We start from the raw sequence: 21,750 nt of genomic DNA, 5'->3' as shown, positions 1-21,750 counted from the left end.
ACCCTAGTCTGGGCAACAGAGTCTCTAAAAAGGAAAAAAAAAAAAGTTAAATCGCTGTTTAATTATGTGCCAATTTATTTTGGTAATTTGAGAATCTGGTAAATTAGGAATTCAAAAATAGTTTAAACACTTTTTACTTCAAAGAAAATCACAGTGCAAGCAATCTGAGTGGATTCATCAGAAGTTATACATTGAATATTCTGCAGAGTCTGGTGTTGCTGAAAGTTTTGATTTGTGTTCTGCTGAGACACAACCATAAAAATATGCACTTGCTTGTATTCTGAAGGAGGATAGTTCCAGTGAGACTTGGACAATGAGCAGAAAAAAATTTTTTTTTTTTTTTTTTTTTTGAGATGGAGTGTTGCTCTGTCTCCCAGGCTGGAGTGCAGTGGCGCGATATCGGCTCACTGCAACCTCTACCTCCTGGGTTCAAGCGATTCTCATGCCTCAGCCTCCCGAGTAGCTGGGACTACAGGTGCCCGCCACCACACCCGGCTAATTTTTTGTATTTTTTTTTTTTTTTTTTAAATAGAGACGGGGTTTCGCAGTGTTAGCCAGGATGGTCTCGATCTCCTGACCTCGTGATCCACCCGCCTCGGCCTCCCAAAGTGCTGGGATTACAGGTGTGAGCCATTGTGCCCAGCCCAGAAAACAATTTAATAGTACTAGATCTATTGTGTGTGTGTGCGCGCGCGCGCTTAGGTTGAAGATGGAATTTCCTTTAACATTGATAAAAAGTAATAGTAGGAAAAAATAAATGCGGTTTGAGTCCAAAGCAGCACTTTTCACTAATTTTATGAAGGAACTCCTGTTGAGTAATTTCTTAAATTAGGAAAATGGCATACTTTTACATGTTAGACATTAAACTCTAGGGCAGATAACCATGCCCTGTGTGTTGTATATCAAGCTTAGCATATACATAGGAAAAGATGTATTGTGAGAGTGTCTTACATTTCGTTGGTTTGGTCATAAAGTTTATAGAAAATGCTTGTTTTATAGTTGGTTGTTACTGAGACCAGAGTCCCTCAAGGAACTCCCTATGCTTTAGGGAGCTTTTTGTTTTAAACCTACTGGTTAGACTTGTGGGTTTTAATGTTTTCAGCTGTGGTTGTAAGAAACACATTTTAAATTGCACCTAGTATACACATACACGTAAAACAAAATTTTTACAAAGTAGTACTTGTATTAAGAGTGATGTACTCTGCTATCTTCTATTTCATTTTTTAAAGTTGATATTGCTGCCTTAAATTGATTTTTTCAACCACTAACAAGTCAGGACCCACTATTTAAAAAATACTGGTGTGTTCTCTTGCTGTTACAAATTAACCGAAAACTTAGTGGTTTAAAGCAATAAAGTTGTGTTTATCTCATGTAGTTTCTGTGGGTCAGGAATCTGGGAGTAGCTTAGTTAGGTGGTTCTGGGTCAGGGTTTTTCATGAGGTTCCAAGGTGGCTCTCATTTGGCAAGTCAGCTATGGCTGATGGTGGAAGTTCTTTATTGCACTGCTTGAGTGTCCTGACATCATGGTGAAGGCTAGCTACTCCCAGAGTAGGTGATTCAAGCAAGAGCAGAGAGGAGGCCACACACCATCACTTCTGCCATATTCTATTAAAAAGTCACTTAAGTCCAGCCCAAACTCAAGGGACGAGTATCAAAGAATTATGGACATATTTTAATAGCTGCCACATTGATATGTTTTTCCACTTTATATTTTATTTATTTATTTATTTATTTAGAGATGGAGTCTTGCTCTGTCGCCCAGACTGGAGTGCAGTGGCGTCACCTCAGCTCACTGCAGCCTCTGCCTCCCGGGTTCAAGTGATTGTCCTGCCTCAGCCTCCCTAGTAGCTGGGATTACAGGTGCCCACCACCACGTCTGGCTAATTTTGTATTTTTAGTAGAGATGGGGGTTTCACTATATTGGCCAGGCTGGTCTTGAACTCTCGACCTCAGGTGACCCACCTGCCTCGGCCTCCCAGAGTGCTGGGATTTCAGGCATGAGCCACCGCCCTGGCCTGTTTTTCCATTTTAACGACGAGTTAGGATTGCACCGAAAGCCATGCTGTCAACCTGTAAGTAATTATCTTAGTTAATTAAGTCAATTTTTTTCTCTGAGGGCATCTAGTCACACTTCCTTCTCAGTCTTCAATTTGAGGAAGCAGGCTCAAAGAATTTAAGTAATTAAGCAGCCCAAGGTCATTCAGTCTAGGAAAACCTCACAAATTTTCTCTGACCTTTGTCATGAATAACATGTGAGCTGATAAAGACGAGAAAATTAAGAAGTTACACTGTAGAACTGTTCGCCAGTCTTCCAGTTTGCAGACCTCCATATTATAATACACTTTAAAATACCGATAATGCTTGGTGTCTAGATTCCTCATACTAGCACCCCTCCTGTTCATTTTTAGAGGAAACAGAAAATGTACTTATTAAATGAATTCAAACTACTTTGAATAGACTGTTCCAGATGCTGCCTGTATACTCACTATGAGATGTACTGTGCAAACTAATTCCAATTAGCACATTTTGAGAACCCAAAAGGATGTTGTGACTTAAAGATGATGAGAATTTAAGTGTAAAGAAGTCTACACTTCTTTATGCTGTGAAATTTTCATAGAAATTTTGGATCTGGAAGGATTTTGTTCTAAGACTAGTTTTAGCTTAGTGATACAAGGAATAGGATGACGTTGGTAGTGAGCGAAAGCAGGATAAATTTCTAAAGACTTAAAAATTTTTTTAATCCATTAGGCTTTTCTGAATTATATGTTGGGATACAATAAGTTATCTTACACCTTTGCTTCACAGAATGGGATAATGGCTACTTTTTTTTTTTTTTTGAGATGGAGTCTTACTCCCATCTCGTAGGCTGGAGTGTAGTGGCACGATCTTGGCTCACTGCAACCTCCACCTCCCGGGTTCAAGTGATTTCTCCTTCCTCAGCCTCCCGAGTAGCTGGGATTACAGGCCTGTACCACCACGCCTGGCTAATTTTTGTATTTTTAGTAGAGATGGGGTTTCACCATGTTGGCCAGGCTGGTCTCTAACTCCTGACCTCAGGTGATCCACCTGCCTTGGCCTCCCAAAGTGCTAGGATTACAGGCGTGAGCCACTGCGCCCGGCCGGATAATGGCTACTTAAATCATTTTTCAGTTTTCACTTACCACTATGATTCCTGACTGTGTCTGTTCTGACCTAAAGTACTGTTTGTACAGAATTAATTTTGATTACCCTTTTTGCTTGTTATTTGTCTACCTGTATCTTGTATCCCTCACTCTCACTGTAAGCTCCCTGAGGGCAGGTACTTCTTTTTATGTACACTCCTGGTACTCAATTGCTTGCAGAATTGAGTTGAATTTGTAGTTAAAGGATCTAAGATGATAAAGGATTTAGGATGATCATTTTCCCACTCGAACTGAGTGAAAAAGGTGTTTATTGTTGCAGAAAGCATCTGCACATAGGCATTGGATGCTGGTGCATATATGAATACCTATCTCTGCTCTTCAGGTGGTCACAGTCCACTGGGGGAGAAAAACGCAGATATTTAGTATACAATTTATTCTATACGCAGATGTGCAGAGTGCTGTGGGTAGGTAGATAACTATTTAAGCTGAATCTTGGTCGGTGAGCAGGTGTTCAGAAGATAGACTTAGTGGCCAAGCGCAGTGGCTCACGCCTGTAACCCCAGCACTTTGGGAGGCCGAGGCGGGTGGATCACTTGAGGTAAGGAGATCGAGACCATCCTGGCCAACATGGTGAAACCCCGTCTCTACTAAAAATACAAAAATTAGCTGGGCGTGGTGGTGCATGCCTGTAATCCCAACTACTAAGGAGGCTGAGGCAGGAGAATCGCTTGAACCAGGGAGTTGGAGGGTTGCAGTGAGCCGAGATGTTGCCACTGCACTCTAGCCTGGCGACAGAGCGAGGCTCTGTATCAAAAAAAAAAAAAAAGGATAGACTTAGTTTTGTGCCTTGGCGGTGGTGCATTTTTTAGCTTCATTCCTTTACTATACATCTCCCTTGAATTATTTTCCTTTTATTGTTGGTGAGTTACCATCATAATTTAATAAATTCTTTCTGTGACATGTACATTCTTGTCACATTATTTTTCTAGAACTGTGCTGTCCAGTTCAACTCAGTGTCACACTAGCCATGTGTGCTGAGTAGCCACCTGTGGCTAGAGGCTACCATATTTGGGCAGCACAGATAATATAAAACATTTCTATTGGAGAAAATTCAGTTGTACATCACTGCTCTAGAGTCATGTTTTGCTTCTCCCTATTTTCACGTTATCAATAGTGTATTGAGTTCAGAATAGAATTAGGAAACAACAGCCTCCTGATATTGTCATTGGGAGGGACAGAGTGGTTGATATTTATGAACAGAGGGGAGAGAGTGTAGTGTTTGGTAGTGGTTGAGAATATAGCCTTTGGAATCAGATCTGGATTGGAATTATAGTCCATCCCTTACACACTGTATGGCTTTGGGCATGTTAGTGAACCTTTGAGCCTCAAGTTTTCCTTTTCCTCAAATAGGGTTAATAATGATTATCTCATAACATTGGGTGAATATGAAACAAAACAGGAGGGGGGGCGTAGCACAGTACCTCAGTAAATGATAAATTCAGTATATTTTTTAAATCATCACTGATTTAAAAAAAAAACCTTAGAATTATGTAGTAAAAGTGGCCCTTTTTTTGGTGTATCGTTCTGTGAATTTTAACGTAGTATTTATTTGTGTAATCACCAACATGACAATATAGGCCAGGTCTATCACTTTATTTTGCTGTCTTTATAGACCTGTGCTGTTTCCACCCGTAACCCCTGGCTGTCACCGATCTGTTGTCCATCACTATAGTTTTACCTTTTCTAGGATGTTACATAAATGGAATTATACAGTATGTTGCCTTTGCACACTAGCTTCCTTTACCCAGCCAGATTGGGTTGAGAGCGATTTGTCCAAGTTGTTACATCTATCATTTGTTGAAAACTGATCTTTAAAGACATTTTAATTTTGAGTCATTATTTCCTAAACGTGAATCTGAATTCCTTAACAGTTATTCAAGTAGTGTTTGGCTCAGGATTTTTGTGTTTAAAAGTAAAATAAATGGTAAATTTTTTTTTTTTTTTTGAGACGGAGTCTCGCTCCGTCGCCCAGGCTGGAGTGCAGTGGCGCAATCTCGGCTCACTGCAAGCTCCGCCTCCCGGGTTAATGCCATTCTCCTGCCTCAGCCTCTCCGAGTAGCTGGGACTACAGGCGCCCGCCACCACGCCCGGCTAATTTTTTGTATTTTTAGTAGAGACGGGGTTTCACCGTGGTCTCGATCTCCTGACCTCGTGATCCGCCCACCTCAGCCTCCCAAAGTGCTGGGATTACAAGCGTGAGCCACCGCGCCCGGCCAATAAATGGTAAAATTTATAGGGAAAAATTACTACTTCCACCTGATTGGTAAAAACCGTGTGTGACATTAACATGGTTTTCTTTAGGGAAGGTTCTTGTTTTTAGTAGTTGATCCACATTAAAGCTCTGTAGAGTTGCCGCAAAGTCCAGAGTTGAAAAAGGTGGCTGTTAAAATATCAGTTTCTAAAATGTGGCCGAAGATAGTGTGACCAGTCCTGGTTTGCCCAGGACTTTGCCAGTATTAGCAGTGAAAGTCTGGCTGCTCCCAGGAAACCCCTTGGTCCCAGTCGAACCCAGAATGGGGCCAAGCGCTGTAGCTCATGCCTGTAATCCCAGCACTGAAGGCTGAAGTGGGCAGATCACGAGGTCAGGAGTTTGAGAACAGCCTGGCCAATATGGTGAAACCCCGTCTCTAATAAAAATAGCCTGGCATGGTGGTGCACGCCTGTAATCCCAGCTGCTTGGGAGGCTGAGGCAAGAGAATCGCTTGAACCCAGGAGGTGGAGCTTGCAGTGAGCCAAGATTGTGCCACTGCACTCCAGCCTGGGTGACAGAGTGAGACTGTGTCTGAAAAAAAAAAAAAAAAAACCCCCCAGAATGGTTGGTCACCCTATCTGAAAAGAGACACACAAAATCAGAGGATTCCAGTTCATCAGGTTTCAGTAGTGAACCATCGGCCAAGTATTTCATCTAATCTTAATTGCCTTTGGGTGCTTAGAGTCAAATCTCTAAGGTAACCAGAACCCAAACCACATGAGGTTTTTTAGATTAAGATCAGCACCTTGAATTTAAGGTTTTGTGGCTAGAGGTTTAGATTTGATTGGAATTACATCATTAATTTTTGTTAAATTGTTGAGTAAGCAACTTCCCAAGCCTTGTGTGCAGAAGCTAGATTAAAAGTCAAGTTCCTACTTAACCAGAATCTCTCCTGTTTTGAGTTTTTAAATTCAACTGGTGATGTCTAAATCTTAAGGACATTTTAAGTTCCTTAACTAGTCTGTTCCATTTTCCTGACTTTTTCACATCACCTCTCTACCTCTTGTGTAGATTTTTTTTTTTTTGAAACAGATTTTCACTCTTGTTGCCTAGGCTGGAGTGCAGTGGCACCATCTCGGCTCCGCAAGCTCTGCCTCCTGGGTTCAAGCGATTCTCCTCCCTCAGCCTCCTGAGTAGCTGGGTTTACAGGCGCATGCCAGCACGCCTGGCTAATTTTGTATTTTTAGTAGAGACAGGGTTTCTCCATGTTGGTCAGGCTGGTCTCGATTTCTCGACCTCAGGTGATTCACCCGCCTCTGCCTCCCAAAGTGCTGGAATTACAGGCATGAGCCACCGCGCCCAGCCCTAGATTTCTTTATAGAGCATCTGTCTATGAGCAGATTACTTAGTTTTCCTGCTGTCTTCATTGGAATGTAAGCTTCGTGAAAGCCAGGGGCCCTATGTGTCATCTTTACCACTGTGTCTTAGATCTTAGAGTAGCCCATCATAATTTCTAATAAGTAATTGTGGGATTGGATGAGAAAATGAATATGAGTCAGTTTTACAATGCTGCATACTTCCCAGATTATTTTAACAGTCTAGGGGATGTGGAAAGGTTTTGTTTTTAAAACGTTTAAAAGTCCACATTTTGTTTGATACTGTTCAGAGGAAGTGAAAATGTGGTCTTTAAAAAATTTTGTTGCCCGGGCGTGGTGGATCACCTGAGTTCAGGAGTTGAGACCAGCCTGGCCAACATAGTGAAACCCCGCCTCTACTAAAAATGCCAAAAATTAGCTGGGCATGGGGGTGGGCACCTGTAATCCCAGCTGCTCGGGAGGCTGAGGCAGGAGAATCGCTTGAACCCGGGAGGCGGAGGTTGCAGTGAGCCATCGCGCCACTGCACTCCAGCCTGGGCGACAGAGTGAGACTCCGTCTCAAAAAAAAAAAAAAACCCTGGGCGCGGTGGCTCACGCCTGTAGTCCTAGCACTTTGGGAGGCCGAGGTGGGCAGATCATGAGGTCAGGAGATCGAGACCATCCTGGCTAACACGGTGAAACTCCGTCTCTACTAAAAATACAAAAAATTAGCGTGGTGGCAGGCGGCTGGGAGGCTGAGGCAGGAGAATGGCGTGAACCTGGGAGGCGGAGCTTGCAGTGAGCCGAGATCGCGCCACTGCACTCCAGCCTGGGTGAAAGTGTGAGACTCTGTCTCAAAAAAAAAATTGTTTCATTTAACCATCCATGAGGGAAGGGAATTTAGAATGGTGACATTAAACCTTCCTTTAAAATGGCAATTCAGAACCAGTGGAGAGAGCTGAAAGTGAGAGTAGATTTGGATTTGGAAAAATTCCCTCTATTCATCCACATTACCTTCCAACACACAGGCACTTTGTAAAGGCATAGAGCAGGGTCTGAGGAGATTGGGTTGGTGAAAGAGAGGAGAACTGAGTCACTTGAGATTAGTACTTAGTAAGCAAGAGAGTGCTAATGAATTATTTAAAATCTGTGTAACCTGAGTGTAAACCAATACATAGACTAAGTTAGTGCTTCTCAGAGCTTAGGGAGCATAAGAGTCTCCTGGAGAATTAGAAGAAACAGATTTTCCTAGCTCTGGCCCCAGACGTTCTGATTTAGTGTGGTGTAGAACTCAGGAGTCAGTAATATTAATGGACAGTCTTGAGTATTTGCTGATGCAATTGGTCTGAGGACCATACTTTGGAAGACCTGCTTTAGATAGTAGACAGGACAGTAATTTAAAATAGGCAAGTATAGTTTATTTTTAAAATGGTAAAACTAGAAAGATACTGATTTTATGTGTTTAAAAAAAAAAGTCTGCATCTGACTGCTATGGTTATCCAAGAAGGCACCCCAGAATACCTGTTGGCCACCACTGTTTGGTATATGCAAAAATGTGTAGTTTAAAAAAGTCTTTTTGGGCTTGCACTGAGGAGCCAACCTATTTTATACAGTGAAAATATTGCTATATTTAAGTTAACCATTCTGTTCCAGTGCAGGATTCAGTAACATCTATTCTGTAAGTTTCAGTTACGGTATTTCTTAAAGATTCAAAGATGGATCCTGGGAATTTGATTTAGCCTCCATTTCATCTGGGAGTTAATCCTCACAGTAACCCTGTGAGATAGGTTAATAATTAAACCCTCCTGTTCACACATATTTCATTAATCCTTACAGCAACCTGTGAGATAGTTTAATAATTAAACCTACGCCACAGATGAGGAAACTGAGGCCCAAGAGGTTCAGTGATTCGCCCAAGGTTATAACAGCAAGAATTGGTGGTGAAACAAGAATTCAAATCCAGATTGGTCTTAATCAGTGAGCTCTCATGTGTGATAGAAATTAGATACCACTTTGAGGACTTTCGGAGCCAGTGGTGAATGTAATTACTTTAGGCTGTAAATACTCTGTGTAATTTCTTTGTCATTTTGTTCTTAGAGAGGTGGTAATCTTAATAAAGTTTTTACTTTATTAACTAAATAAAAGTTTGTACTTATGTTACAACTAAAACAATTCTTTAAACTTTCATAACTTGAAGTTTTAAATCATAAAATTAGTTGAAAAAGATGTAATTGCCAGTGTATCGTAAATACTGGTATTTTAAAATAAAGCTGTTTTATCACTTTTAAGGAAAGCCCTTGTAATTTAGTGCATTGTAATAGTGTATTGAGCTGATGTCCACCATGATCCATGTAAACATAGGTGAACTCTGCAAATACAAGTTTTTCTTCTTGAAAATGTTTGTGTTACATTTCCTCTACAACACTTTATGCTAATAAATGTTTATGAACCTCTTTTGATGATCCTTTCATTTCTTGTAAATTTTTGTATATAACTTGAAATGTTTGATTTGCTGTAACCATAAGGCATCAAATGTTCATGGTTTTTTTCTGGACTATTTTCACATTGTTACTACTAATTAGTTGACCAAAACAGCAAATTGCATACATTGATACTTGCAGTAAAATTTTACTGGAATTGTACCTCCTAAAAAAAATGGGAGAAAACATAATGGCCTCAATTAAAGGAGGCTGCATTTACCAATCTTCCAAGTTGTCCTTTTTTGTTTTTGTGGCTTCCCAAAAATGTTGACAAATAGGTTTAATGTATTTAAAGGTTATTGAATATAGTGGACCAAATTATTGAGGATAGGTGAGAGACGCCACTTGTGTAAGTGTGATAAGGGAAGATGGGAAGAACAGGATACACTGCAGGTGTGCAAACAGGTATGTTGATTTTATGAAAATCGGGAGGAACTTGATCTAGAAAGCAATTTTTAAAGTTATTTTGAGACAGGGTTGCTGGCCTCAAGCAGTGCTCCCACCCTGACCTCCCAAAGTGCTGGGATTACAGGCATGAGCCACCATGCACATCCTAAACAGCAATTCTTGGACTATCCGTGCCTATATGCTCCTTGGAGAGTTTTTGTGGGTACCCTTGGCATACAGGTAGGTACCTCAAATGGAAGACAGCTACTGAAGAACTCTCGCTGGAAGACATCAGATGTTTATCCTAGCACTGTTAACTGCAAATAAGTATGTCCATCAGTTAGTACAGATGAATGTATTCTCTTGGTATAATACTGTGTAGCAGTTAAGCGAGTTGCAAAACGAAAGGATATGTGTGAAAAAATGTTGACAGGTGCGGACTATAGTGGGGCATGAGGGGTTATGCATAAAAGTAAGGCAATGAAGATAAAGATTTGATTTTTTTTTAATGTCAACCCAAGGAGGTAAATATTTAGATGTGAGATTCTTTGTGCTTGGTATTTTTTAAATTTCCCCCAAATATGTCTGAAACAAACATCTGTGGGAAGAATACTGTGACTAACTTGGTGAGAGGACAAAGTATTAATAAAAGGTGCCAGTGAACAGCCATACTCAAATCATGCCATCTAAAATAGGTATTTAAGATTTCATTTCTGCCACCAGAAGCCTGTCTTGTTATTGTATGTATTGATTTCTCTTTTTTGAGACGGAGTCTTGCTCTGATGCCCAGGCTGGAGTGCAGTGGCTTGATCTCAGCACACTGCAAACTCCGCCTCCCGGGTTCATGCCATTCTGCCTCAGCCTCCTGAGTAGCTGGGACTGCAGGCGCCTGCCACCACACCCGGCTAATTTTTTGTATTTTTAGTAGAGACAGGATGGTCTCGATCTCCTGACCTTGTGATCCACCCGCCTCGGCCTCCCAAAATGTTGGGATTACAGGCGTGAGCCACTGCGCCCAGCCTATATATATTGATTTCAACACTTGAGTTCCTGTATGATTCTCTTAGCCAGGGCCATGATGGGATTCCCTGGGGATAGGTTAAGTTGTGGTGTCTAAAATGTAAGTAAGTCCTTTGACTAAGAAGTATCTGCCAAGATTTGCCAAGATTTCCTAGATGCTAAGGTTTTCCAAAGTTCTTAACTGAAATATTTTCCTTTTGAATTGTCAGTGATGTAGATGCAAACACTAGATTCTACATAATTTTTATTCACACAATATATTGGGGACTGAAAATTTCTTGATTAAAAAAACACCTATTAAATGATCACCCAGTAGTGAACATTTATTTATTTTTTATTTTTGAGACTCAGTCTCACTGTCGCCCTGGCTGGAGTACAGTGGTGTGATCTTAGCTCACTGGAACCTCCGCCTCCCAAGTTCAAGAGATCTGCCTCAGCCTCCCAAGTAGCTGAGATGACAGGCGTATGCCACACCTGGCTAATTTTTGTATTTTTGGTAGAGACAGGGTTTCACCATGTTGGCCAGGCTTGTCTTGAGCTCCTGGCCTCAAATGAGCCACCCTTCTTGGCCTCCAAAAGTGCTGGGATTACAGGCATGAGCCACCGCGCCCGGCCGAACATTTAATTTTTGATTGTAGAACTTGAATATCTCTTGCAGTGACACTTTGGTTATCACTTGATCAGAAAAATACTCGTCCCAGCTCAAACATTACCTTAGAATAAAAAGTGAGAATTATTTCATGATGGGCAAATTATGGGTACAAACTAAAATGACTTCCAAGATAGTGATCAATGAGATGCTCCTGAAGTAAGGTAAATGTTTGCCCTTTCTCACGTGGCAACCGATGAATTGGAGGCACGGGTGCTTGATTTGATGTTGAAATGTACATTACAAATTCACAGCTAGAACCTTTTCCAAATGCTGTCTTTAAAAGCAGAACCTTGAGGTCTACTCTCAAATTTTAAAAAGTGGAACCTTTTCAAAAATTACTTTTAATGCATTTGCAAATAGTAATTTGAAACTTTCAAGTAGAGTTAGTAGTGACAACAAAATCAGCCTCTTTCCTGCTAATAATTTTCTGTCTCAAACAATCTTATTAGCATAGCCTCTATATTTGTGAAGAGATGGTAACTGATTATGGTACATAGCATTTCCATCTTACCTCTATGGTAATGAGGATGACGATCATCCACTCCAAGCGGAGTGCCCTCTTCTCATTCAGGTGATTCCGCATTAGATCTGTTAGTTCCATGCAGTGCTGAAGTTTTTCATTCATGACCTGTGTAAGAAAAATTTTAGTAACATGTATTTAAACAATTTAATACGGTCATACGCATAAAAATTCAGTAGCTATACAGTGAAAAATCCTGCTCCTCAGTCCTCTCCCCAAAGGCAGCCAGCAACATTATCAGTTTCTTGTGAATCCCTCCAGAGACATTTTGTAATGTACAGATTTAACTGCAAGAAATACTTTGCATACTGAAGCTCTTCTATTTGTAAGATTCTGATGGAAGAACTAAAAATAGGTTTTTGAGTCCTAGTTTTTAGTAGCTGCCCTTTGTTTAGCAGTTAAAAGAGGCAAACTTGAAACATAATGTTTTTTAGCAAGACCTAAAGATAATTTACTTTCTACTAGAAAATCTACGCTTAACATTTGACCTGCTGCACACACACCACTAGATGGCATTGCTTTCAACTGAACTGCAACAGTTCTGCATTCCGATGCCTCCAAACAAGCTGGCTGTGGGGGTTCAAAGAATAAAGTCCCTGAATTCAAAATTTGGATGTGACACCTTTTTTTTTTTTTTTTGAGACAGAGTCTTGCTCTGTTGCCCAGGCTGGAGTGCAATGGCGGATCTCAGCTCACTGCAAGCTCTGCCTCCTGGGTTCACGCCATTCTGCCTCAGCCTCCCGAATAGCTGGGACTACAGGTGCCCGCCACCACGCCTGGCTAATTTTTGTATTTTTAGTAGAGATGGGGTTTCACCGTGTTAGCCAGGATGGTCTCGATCTCCTGACCTTGTGATCCGCCTGCCTTGGCCTCCCAAAGTGCTGGGATTACAGGCGTGAGCCACTGTGCCAGGCCTGGATGTGACAACTGTTAAATACTACTTAATATCTTTATATATCACTTGCTACTGTAAATCCTGGAAGCAAAATTTTAAAACTGTCTCATGGGGTATGCTGAAGTTACAGGTTTGGTCAGTGAACATTAAGAGGTTAATCACAGGTACGTGTTTGGGGGTTGATTGGAATGTGTTACTGTACCATGTTAACGATTTTTGCACATAGCATTAAACTGCCTTACTGGGCTGGGCTCGGTGGCTTATGCCTGTAATCCTAGGGAGGCTGAGGCAGGAGGAGCACTTGAGCTCAGGAGTTGGAGACCAGCCTGGGCAACATAGTGAAACCCTGTCTCTACAAAAAATTAGCCAGGCATGGTGGTGTGTGCCTGTAGTCCCAGCTACTTGGCGGGGATGAGGTGGGAGGATTGCTTGAGCTCAGGTGGTCAAGGCTGCAGTGAGCCAAGATCACACCACTGCACTCCAGCCTGGGTGACAAAGTGAGATCCGGTCTCCAAAAAAAAAAAAGAAACTGCCTTACGGAACCACAGGACTAACTCACCGAACCACACTCATCACCATTTGCCCCTATTTCCAGGAGTTATGGTCACCCTGTAGTTTCTAATCTGTATAGGTGTGTAGAGCATGCCTCTTCCCTCTTCCTTTCCCCTTTTCCTTTCCTCTTGCCCTTTCTTAATGTCTTTCTATTGGCTGCTTGATCTTGGTCTTTAATGTTCATCCTTAAGCTTGCTTCTCTCTTCAGACTACTGATTCAGCCTCTTGCATTTTCTTTCAATTTGGGCCAAAAAACAGGCAACATTTTCTTCCTCCACTACCTCATCATCATCCAATTTATTCCTTAACTTTAGTTTGTTTATATTACCACAACTCTCCTAAACGTCCCAAAGTCTCCTATTATTAAGTCTAACAACTTAGCTTTGAACCTCAATTAACCCAAGCATCTGACAACACACTGAAATGTGAAAGCATTATGGCTGAGTGTGGTGGCTCATGCCTGTAATCATAACACTTTGGGAGGCTGAGGCGGGAGGATCACGAGGTCAGGAGATCAAGACCATCCTGGCTAACAGGGCAAAACCCCATCTCTACTAAAAATACAAAAAAATTATCTGGGCGTGGTGGCGGCCCCTGTTGTCCCAGCCAGTCGGGAGGCTGAGGCAGGAGAATAGTGTGAACCCGGCAGGGATGCAGAGCTTGCAGTGAGCCAAGATTGCGCCACTGCACTCCAGCCTGGGCGACAGAGCGTCACTCCGTCACACACACACAAAAGAGTCCCTACCACCACAGCATGCTTTCTATTTATTTAGGTATAGAGGCATGTATGTGTCGAGCATGCAGATTAAGGGAGCAAAGAAAAAACAACCAGGAGAGGCTTCACAGAGGTAGGCAATGTGAATTAGGCTTTAAAAGGCAGTGGACACGAAGAAAGGTGGGATGCTGGTGGGGTTATGGGGGGATGAACGGAGCATATCAAGCATAGGAAACAGCATACAGACAAGCATAGCTAGATTGTGGACAACCTAGAAGAAAGTGCTTGGAAGTGAGGTTAAGAAGGTAAGTTAGCTGGGGGCGGTGGCTCCCATCTGTAATCTCAGCATTTTGGGAGGCCGAGGCAGGTGGATCACTTGAAGTCAGTTTAAGAGCAGCCTGGCCAACACAGCGAAACCCCGTCTGTACTAAAAATAGAAAATTAGCTGGGTGTGGTGGTGGGCACCTGTAATCTCAGCTATTTGGGAGGCTGAGGCAGGAGAATCACTTGAACCCGGGAGTTGGCGGTTGCAGTGAGCCAAGACCACAGCATTGCACTCCGTCTCAGAAAAAAAAAAAAGTTAGTACCAGATTGTGAGAGGTACTGTGTACTACATATGGTATAGGCAGAACCATGTCCCCCACCCCAAAGATATTTATGTCCTAATTCTTGGAACCTGCGAATATAATATGGCAAAGGAGAATTAAGATTGTATAAGAAATTAAAGTTATTAATTAGCTGACCTTAAGATGAGATAATCCTAGATTATCTGGGTAAGCCCAATGTAATCACAAGGGTCCTTAAAAGTGGAAATGCGGGGCAGAAGAGTTCAGAATGATACAATCTGAGGATTCCACTGGCCTTTGCTAGATGGAAGGGGCCATGAGCAAGGAATATGGGTGGCCTCTAGTCACTGGAAAAGGTGAGGAAATGGATTCCACTCGCAGTCTCCAAAGAGGAATCAACATCTTAACTTTAGGCCATGCCAGACTTCTGACCTACAGAACAGTAAGATGATAAATTTCTGTTAAGCCACTAGGTTAAGCAGCAATAGGAAAGTAGCATGTCATGCTAGAATATCTGAACTTCATTCTGCAGGTAATGGGGAGGCCTTTGTTCAATCTGGAAGTACTTGTTTTAACATTTACTGTACTGTGCTGGGCAGAGGAGACAGAATGGTGAAATAGACCCATGTCTCTGTCTTGCAGCCAAAGGGTGCAGAGAGACTGGAAAAAGGTCCAGTCTGGAGACAGAGAGAGAAGAAGGAATCAGACAAGTCCAGGTGGGAAAGGAAGATGAGGGGCTGTGTGGATGAACATTAATAGTTGGGGGCTTGAAGACGGGTCAGTGTGGTATTCCCCTGTTTCACCAGCCCAGGGCCTATCACAGCTTTCAATAAATGTTTGCTAATGAATCCATGATACTTAGAGGGAAATAAAAAGATTGTTTGACTGGATATGGAGGGTGAAGGAGAAAAAGGACACCCAGATGACTTTTAAGTTTCTGGTTGAATGACTAGATAGGTGAGGCTAGAAGGTCCTCCCATGAGCTGAAACAGAGAACTGAAAAGGTTTACCATTTTCTGGGGTGGGTGGGAATTTCAAAAGTTTCATTTTGAAATCTTAATCATTGACTAATTCTACAAATATTTTTTGAGGACATACTGTATGTGAGGCCTTTGCCAAGAACAGGCAAGAAAATAATCATGGTCTCCGATCTCATGGGGCTTACATTCTAGTGGAAAATGGTACACACAATTTTTAAAAGGATGCGATGAGATACGTAAATGAGGAAAATCTGTGAGATTGAGGGGCAACTGGAAAAGTCTGGAAGGCAGACGAGACTGGGATGAGAGAGATATTTGAAAATCACCAGGAAAAGGTGGGATTAGAAGTCATGACAACAAACAAGTGTTCACGGAGTAGGTGGCATGGGGACAGAAGCCTCAATGACAGGACTTCAGGGGATACTGACGTGAGAAAATGGAGCGAGGGATCCACTGCCAACTAGTTTCTGTCCCATGACACCGTGTTAACTGCTCTCTGCATCTGGACCTCTGTACTCAACTTTTTAGCATGTCTTATGCCTACTCACCCCTATTTTCTCAAGACCCTTTCTTCTACTTTTTGAGGGGGGAAAAAAAAACCCCACCACTCTTTGTTCCATCTGTTTTTTTTTTTTTTTTTTTGAGGCGGAGTCTTGCTCTGTCACCCAGGCTGGACTGCAGTGGCACAATCTCGGCTCACTGCAAGCTCTGCCTCCCAGGTTCACACCATTCTCCTGCCTCAGCCTCCCGAGTAGCTGGGACTACAGATGCCTGCCACCACACCTGGCTAGTTTTTTTGTATTTTTAGTAGAGACGGGGTCTCACCATGTTAGCCATGATAGTCTGGATCTCCTGACCTCGTGATCCGCCCTCCTCGGCCTCCCAAAGTGCTGGGATTACAGGCGTCAGCCACCGCGCCCGGCCTGTTCCATCTGTTTTCTTAGAAGATTGTAAAGCTGACTGAAGGGCAGGACCAATTCTTATTTTTTGTATTATGTATAATGCCAGCACTATGCTGAGCCTAAGGCAGGGTGAACTCTAAACTTGACATAATCCAACGAGTCTGAACTGCCTTCAGGATGCTGAGAAAACTCTCTGAGAAATGTAGTTTGAGACCTTTTAGGTATGCTTCATAACTCATGCAGAAGACTTAACACCAAAAAAGATGTCCCACAGTGAGACTGGGGAATGAAATAAAGAACAATTACTTGCTCAGATTACTCCAGTTGATTAATATTATTCTGGAATAGTTGAATCACTCAATTCAAACCTGAGTAATTCAAGTTTTGGGTGCTAACTATAAACAGTATTTTTTAAATTTCATTTTCCAATTGTGTATTTGCAGTATAACAAAAGATAACCGTTTTTACACATTGATGTTGAAACCTTGATAAACTCACTTATTCTGGTAGCTTCTTTGTAGATTCTTTCAGGTCTTCTACATACAAGATCATGCTGCCTGTAAATAAATTCAGTTCTAGTTCTTCCTGTAGGAGACTTTATCTTATTTATTATTTTTTGGGAGATAAGTCTCACTCTGTCACCCAGGCTGGAGTGCAGTGGTGCAATCTCAGCTCATCGGAACCTTTGCCTCCCAAGTTCAAGTGATTCTTGTGCCTCAGCCCCTCATGCACCTGGGATCACAGGCATGCACCACCATGCCTGGCTAATTTTTGTATTTTTAATAGAGACAGGTTTCACCACATTGGCCAGGCTGGTCTTGAACTCCTGGCCTCAAGTGATCCTCCCACCTTGGCCTCCCAAAGTGCTGGGATTACAGGTGTTAGCCACCACGCCCGCCCGGCCCTATAGGAGATTTTAAATCTTGGGGATATAGATAGAGCCACCCGTGAAGGACTGGTGATATGTCTGGGTGACATTGCTTATGGCTTTCTCCACGGGTGTAGGGTGCCAGGGACTGGGGTGGCTTTTAATTCTTCCAGCTGCTCATGTGCACAGAGGTATAGATGTGAACCGCTTCATGGAGGGACTCAATCTCAAATTGGCCTCGATACCAGAATGAAGAGTACATTCAGTAGAGGCAGAAGGGGCTTGGGCAGCCTGCTTGTTCTCAGCGGGTGTCCTTTCTATACCTGCAGTTGATCTCAGCCATGAAACAGCTGACCATTTAGTTGTCAAGGTATTCTTCACTCAGGTGGGTATCCTCAGTTGTAGACTTGACTTCAGTAATTCCATCTTGAATACTGAGGATGGACAGATAAAAAATGCCACCCAGGTCAAAGATCAGATAATTAATTTTGGCATTAATGTTCTCGTCCAAGCCGAGAGCAGCAGCATTTGGCTTGCTGACAATTCAGAACACAATGAGATCAGTAATGGTTCCACCATCTTTGATGGCCTGAAGCTGGCAACCATTAAAGTAACTGGCAGTATGAGGATCATGTGGGTCAGGGGTCATAAAGTAGGTTTCTAGGATTTTCTCCATCTTTTTCAAAACCACTGTGGTAGGCAGATTTCTAAGATACCACCCAAAGACTCCCCACCTCCTGGTGTTCACCTTTGTGTCATCCCCTACCCTCGAGCGTAGGCTCAGTCTAATAACTTGCCTTTTTTTTTGAGACGAAGTTTTGCTGTTTCATCCAGGCTGATCTTGGCTCACTGCAACCTCTGCCCCCTTAGGTTCAAGCGATTTGCCTGCCTCAGCCTCCTAAGTGGCTGGGATTATAGGTGTCCGCCACCATGCCCAGCTAGTTTTTGTATTTTTAGTAGAGACAGGGTTTCACCATGTTAGCCACGCTGGCCTTGAACTCCTGACCTCAGGTGATCCACCCACCTCGGCCTCCCAAAGTGCTGGGATTACAGGTGTGAGCCACCACACCTGGCCATAACTTGCTTTTTAATTTTTTTTTTTTTTTTAAGAGATGGGGGTATCACTATGTTGACCAGGCTGGTCTTGAACTCCTGGCCTCAAGTGACCCTCCCATCTCAGCCTCCCAAAGGGCTAGGATTATAAGCATGAGCCACTGCACCTGGCCCTAACTTGTTTTTAACAAAGAGAGCAGCAAAAATCACTTCTGTGATTAGGTTGCAAAAGACTGTGACTTCTGTTTTACTAGCATTCTCTCCTGACAGTCTCTCTTGCTCTCTGTATTAGTCCATTCTCTCATTGCTATAAAGAAATACCTGAGACTGGGTAATTTATAAAGAAAAGAGGCCTAATTGGCTCATGGTTCTGCACTATTCTACAGGAAGCATGATGCTGGCATGTGCTTGGTTTCTGGGGAAGCCTCCAGAAACTTACAATCATGGTGGAAGGTGAAGGGAGAGCAGGTACCTTACATGGCAGAAATGAAAGACAGCGAGCAAGGGGAGATGCAGGTGCTACACACTTTTAAACAACCTCGCAAGAACTCACTATCACAAGAACAGCACCAAGGGGATGGTGCTAAACCACTCATGAGAAATCTACCCTGATGATTCAATCACCCCCACCAGGACCCACCTCCAACACGGGGCATTACAATTCGACACAAGATTTGGGCAGGGATACAGATCTAAACCATATCACTCCCCTACTTGTTCATTCTGATGCAGCACGCTGCCATGTTGTGAGATGCTCTACGGAGAAGCCTCTGGACAACAGCTTATGAGGAACTGAGGCCTCAATTTAATAGCCTGAGAGGAACCAAATCCAGCCGATAACCACGAGTGAACTAGGAAGTGAATCTCTGAGATGACTGCAGCCTTGTGAGAAACATAGAATCAGAGGACCCAGCTAAGCTGCACTGATTCCTGACCCACAAAAACTGAAATAGTAAGTGGTGTTTCTTTTTTATTTTTATTTTTTGAGACAAAGTCTCACTCTGTCACCCAGGCTGGAGTGCAGTGGTGCAATCTCAGCTCACTGCAACCTCTGCCTCCCGGGTTCAAGTGATTCTCGTGCCTCAGCCTCCAGAGTCAGCTACTTGGGACTACAGGTGCACGCCACCATGCCCGACTAATTTACGGGGTTTCACCATGTTGGCCAGGCTGGTCTTGAACTGGCCTCATGTGATCTGCCTGCCTTGGCCTACCAAAGTGTTGGGGTAACAGGCGTGAGCCACCATGCCCAGCCAGTAAGTGGTGTTTCAGTCCACCAAGTTTTGGGGTAATTTGTTACACAGCAATAGCTAACACAACCACAGGAAATACCTCATCTGTATAAAGCTTTTAGTATTCCTCCCTTACCTCCTCTGGATCTTCAGCCTGTGTGCACAGTTGACAACCAGGAAAGTCCAGTGCTTTTCATGTTTGACCAGACAGTTGGATTGTCAAATCGGTGTCTAATTACACCTTTGGTATCTAAAACTGTGTTGATGGAGTCCACTGAATTTGATTCCTAAACCATCACTAATCAAACTTGCTGTGTCAGCTAAAAGCAACATAGCTTGGTTTTCTTGCCCTGACCAGTGGTGATGATCTCTACTGTCCTGTGCTGGAAGACATCTACAGAGGAATAGGTGGTACCAAGATCAGTGACAACTGCAGATACCTTTGATGTGGTTTTGCAAGGGGCGGTGTCTAGCTTAGAGGAAAAAAAGTAGACACTAAAGTGGAACATAGCATTCAATAAGCCATGGTAGGTTTTTGAAATTATAAATCATGTATTTTTTATTTTTATTTTTTTGAAACAGGGTCTCACTCTGTCACCTAGACTGGGATGTAGTGGCTCACTGCAGCCTCAAACTCCTGGGCTAAAGCAATCCTCCTGCCTCAGCCTCCTAGGGTAGCTGAGACTACAGGCACATGCCATTATACCTGGCTAATTTTTTTAAAAAAAAGGTTAGTAGAAATGAGGTCTCATTGTGTTTCCCAGGCTAATCATTTATTTTTGATGTGAAAGAAGGTGAATGTGGGATTGGTAGGAAATATGATTGAAAAAGGGATACAATAGGAAGGACCTTGTATATCAAGCCAGAACACTTGATGCAATGAGGGAAACTGGAGGTATTAAAATTAGTTGGAGGGAATACGAAAAGACAATCAGTAGACGCTAACATCAAGAGGTATCTGAGGTTAGGTATTATTAGATGATGTTAGAGCAACCATCATAAAAATGATTCAACAAGCAATTCTGAACACATTTGAAACAAACGAAAAAGCAGGAAGTCTCTGCAAAGAAACAGAAGATACAAATAAAAAAACATGGAAATTTTAGAACTGAAAAATACAATAAATGAAATAAAAAACTCAAGGATGGGCAGCAGAATGAATGTAACAGAGGAAGGAATCAATCAACTAGAAGATGAAACAAAGGACATTACCCAATCTTAACAGAGACAAAATATACTGGAAAAGAAGTGAACAGAGCCTCAAAGACCTTGTGAAATGATAATAAAAGATAAAACGTACATGTCATAGAATTATGGCAGATTTCCTATCAGAAACTATGGAGGTCAGAAGGAAGTGGCACGGCATTTTTCAGGTGCTGAAAGCAAACTGTCTATGTAGAATCCTATTTCTAGGAAAATATCCTTCAAGAATGAAGAGAAAATTAATACACTCTCAGATGAAGACAAACTAAGAGAATCTGTCTCACTAGACTTACCTTAAAAGAATGGCTAAATAAAGTTCTTGAAAAAAAAAACAGTAAAAGAAATCTTAGAAGATCAGAAGGAAAAAAGAACAGAAAGAATAAAAACATGGGCACATACAACAGACTTTTCTTAGTTTTCTAAATTATGTTTGATGGTTGAAGCAAAAATTATAACATCTGATGAAGTTTTCTATGTCTGCAGAAGAATAGTTAAGAAAATTATAAATAGGGAAGGGTAAAGGAATATAAAAGAAATAAGGATTCTTTTTTTTTTTTTTCTGCATCCAATCATCCATTAGGGAAATAAAGATTCTATACTTCATTTAATCTGCAAGATGTTGAAATCAGTAGATTGTAATAAATTATATACATATGATGTAATAACCAGAGCAACTACTAAATATCTATGCAACAAGATATACTAAAAAGTAACATCAAAATGAAATACCAAAAAAATGTTTCAGCAACCACAGGAAGACAGGAACTTTGATACAAGCAACAATTTGGATGGATCCAAGTTGAGGGCATTATGCTCTGTGAAAAAAGCCAGTTAAAAAGTCACATACAGATCAAGACCATCCTGGCTAACCCAGTGAAACCCCGTCTCTACTAAAAATACAAAAAAAAATTAGCTGGGCGTGGTGGCAGGTGCCTGTAGTCCCAGCTACTCGGGAGGCTGAGGCAGGAGAATGGCGTGAACCCGGGAGGCAGAGCTTGCA

The 21,750-nt window shown here is 42.1% G+C and overlaps 1 protein-coding gene across 3 annotated transcripts in view; it reads right to left on the bottom strand.

Moving 5' to 3' along the window:
• Positions 1 to 10,931: 10,931 nt before the first annotated feature.
• Positions 10,932 to 21,750, bottom strand: part of LOC116463234 (required for meiotic nuclear division protein 1 homolog) — a 45,739-nt gene continuing 34,920 nt past the window's right edge. The window contains exons 11-13 of one of the 3 annotated variants that reach the window (XR_004246615.2): positions 17,589 to 17,699; positions 16,896 to 16,954; positions 11,812 to 11,895 (exon numbers count right to left, since the gene is read on the bottom strand). Coding sequence is in view for 1 of the 3 variants with exons in the window: in XM_032146254.2 (XP_032002145.1) it covers positions 11,296 to 11,328; positions 11,779 to 11,895 (150 nt within the window). In the remaining 2 variants the exon portion in view is untranslated. Of the gene's footprint in view, positions 11,329 to 11,778; positions 11,896 to 16,895; positions 16,955 to 17,588; positions 17,700 to 21,750 lie in introns of those variants that run through there. The other 2 variants (XM_032146254.2, XR_004246617.2) reach the window with 2 other exon arrangements.

This window comes from Hylobates moloch, unplaced genomic scaffold, assembly GCF_009828535.3.
Source record: "Hylobates moloch isolate HMO894 unplaced genomic scaffold, HMol_V3 SCAFFOLD_29, whole genome shotgun sequence".
NCBI classification, from domain to species: domain Eukaryota; kingdom Metazoa; phylum Chordata; class Mammalia; order Primates; family Hylobatidae; genus Hylobates; species Hylobates moloch.
Note: the sequence above shows the minus strand (reverse complement) of the source record. Positions and strands in the feature narration are given on the sequence as shown.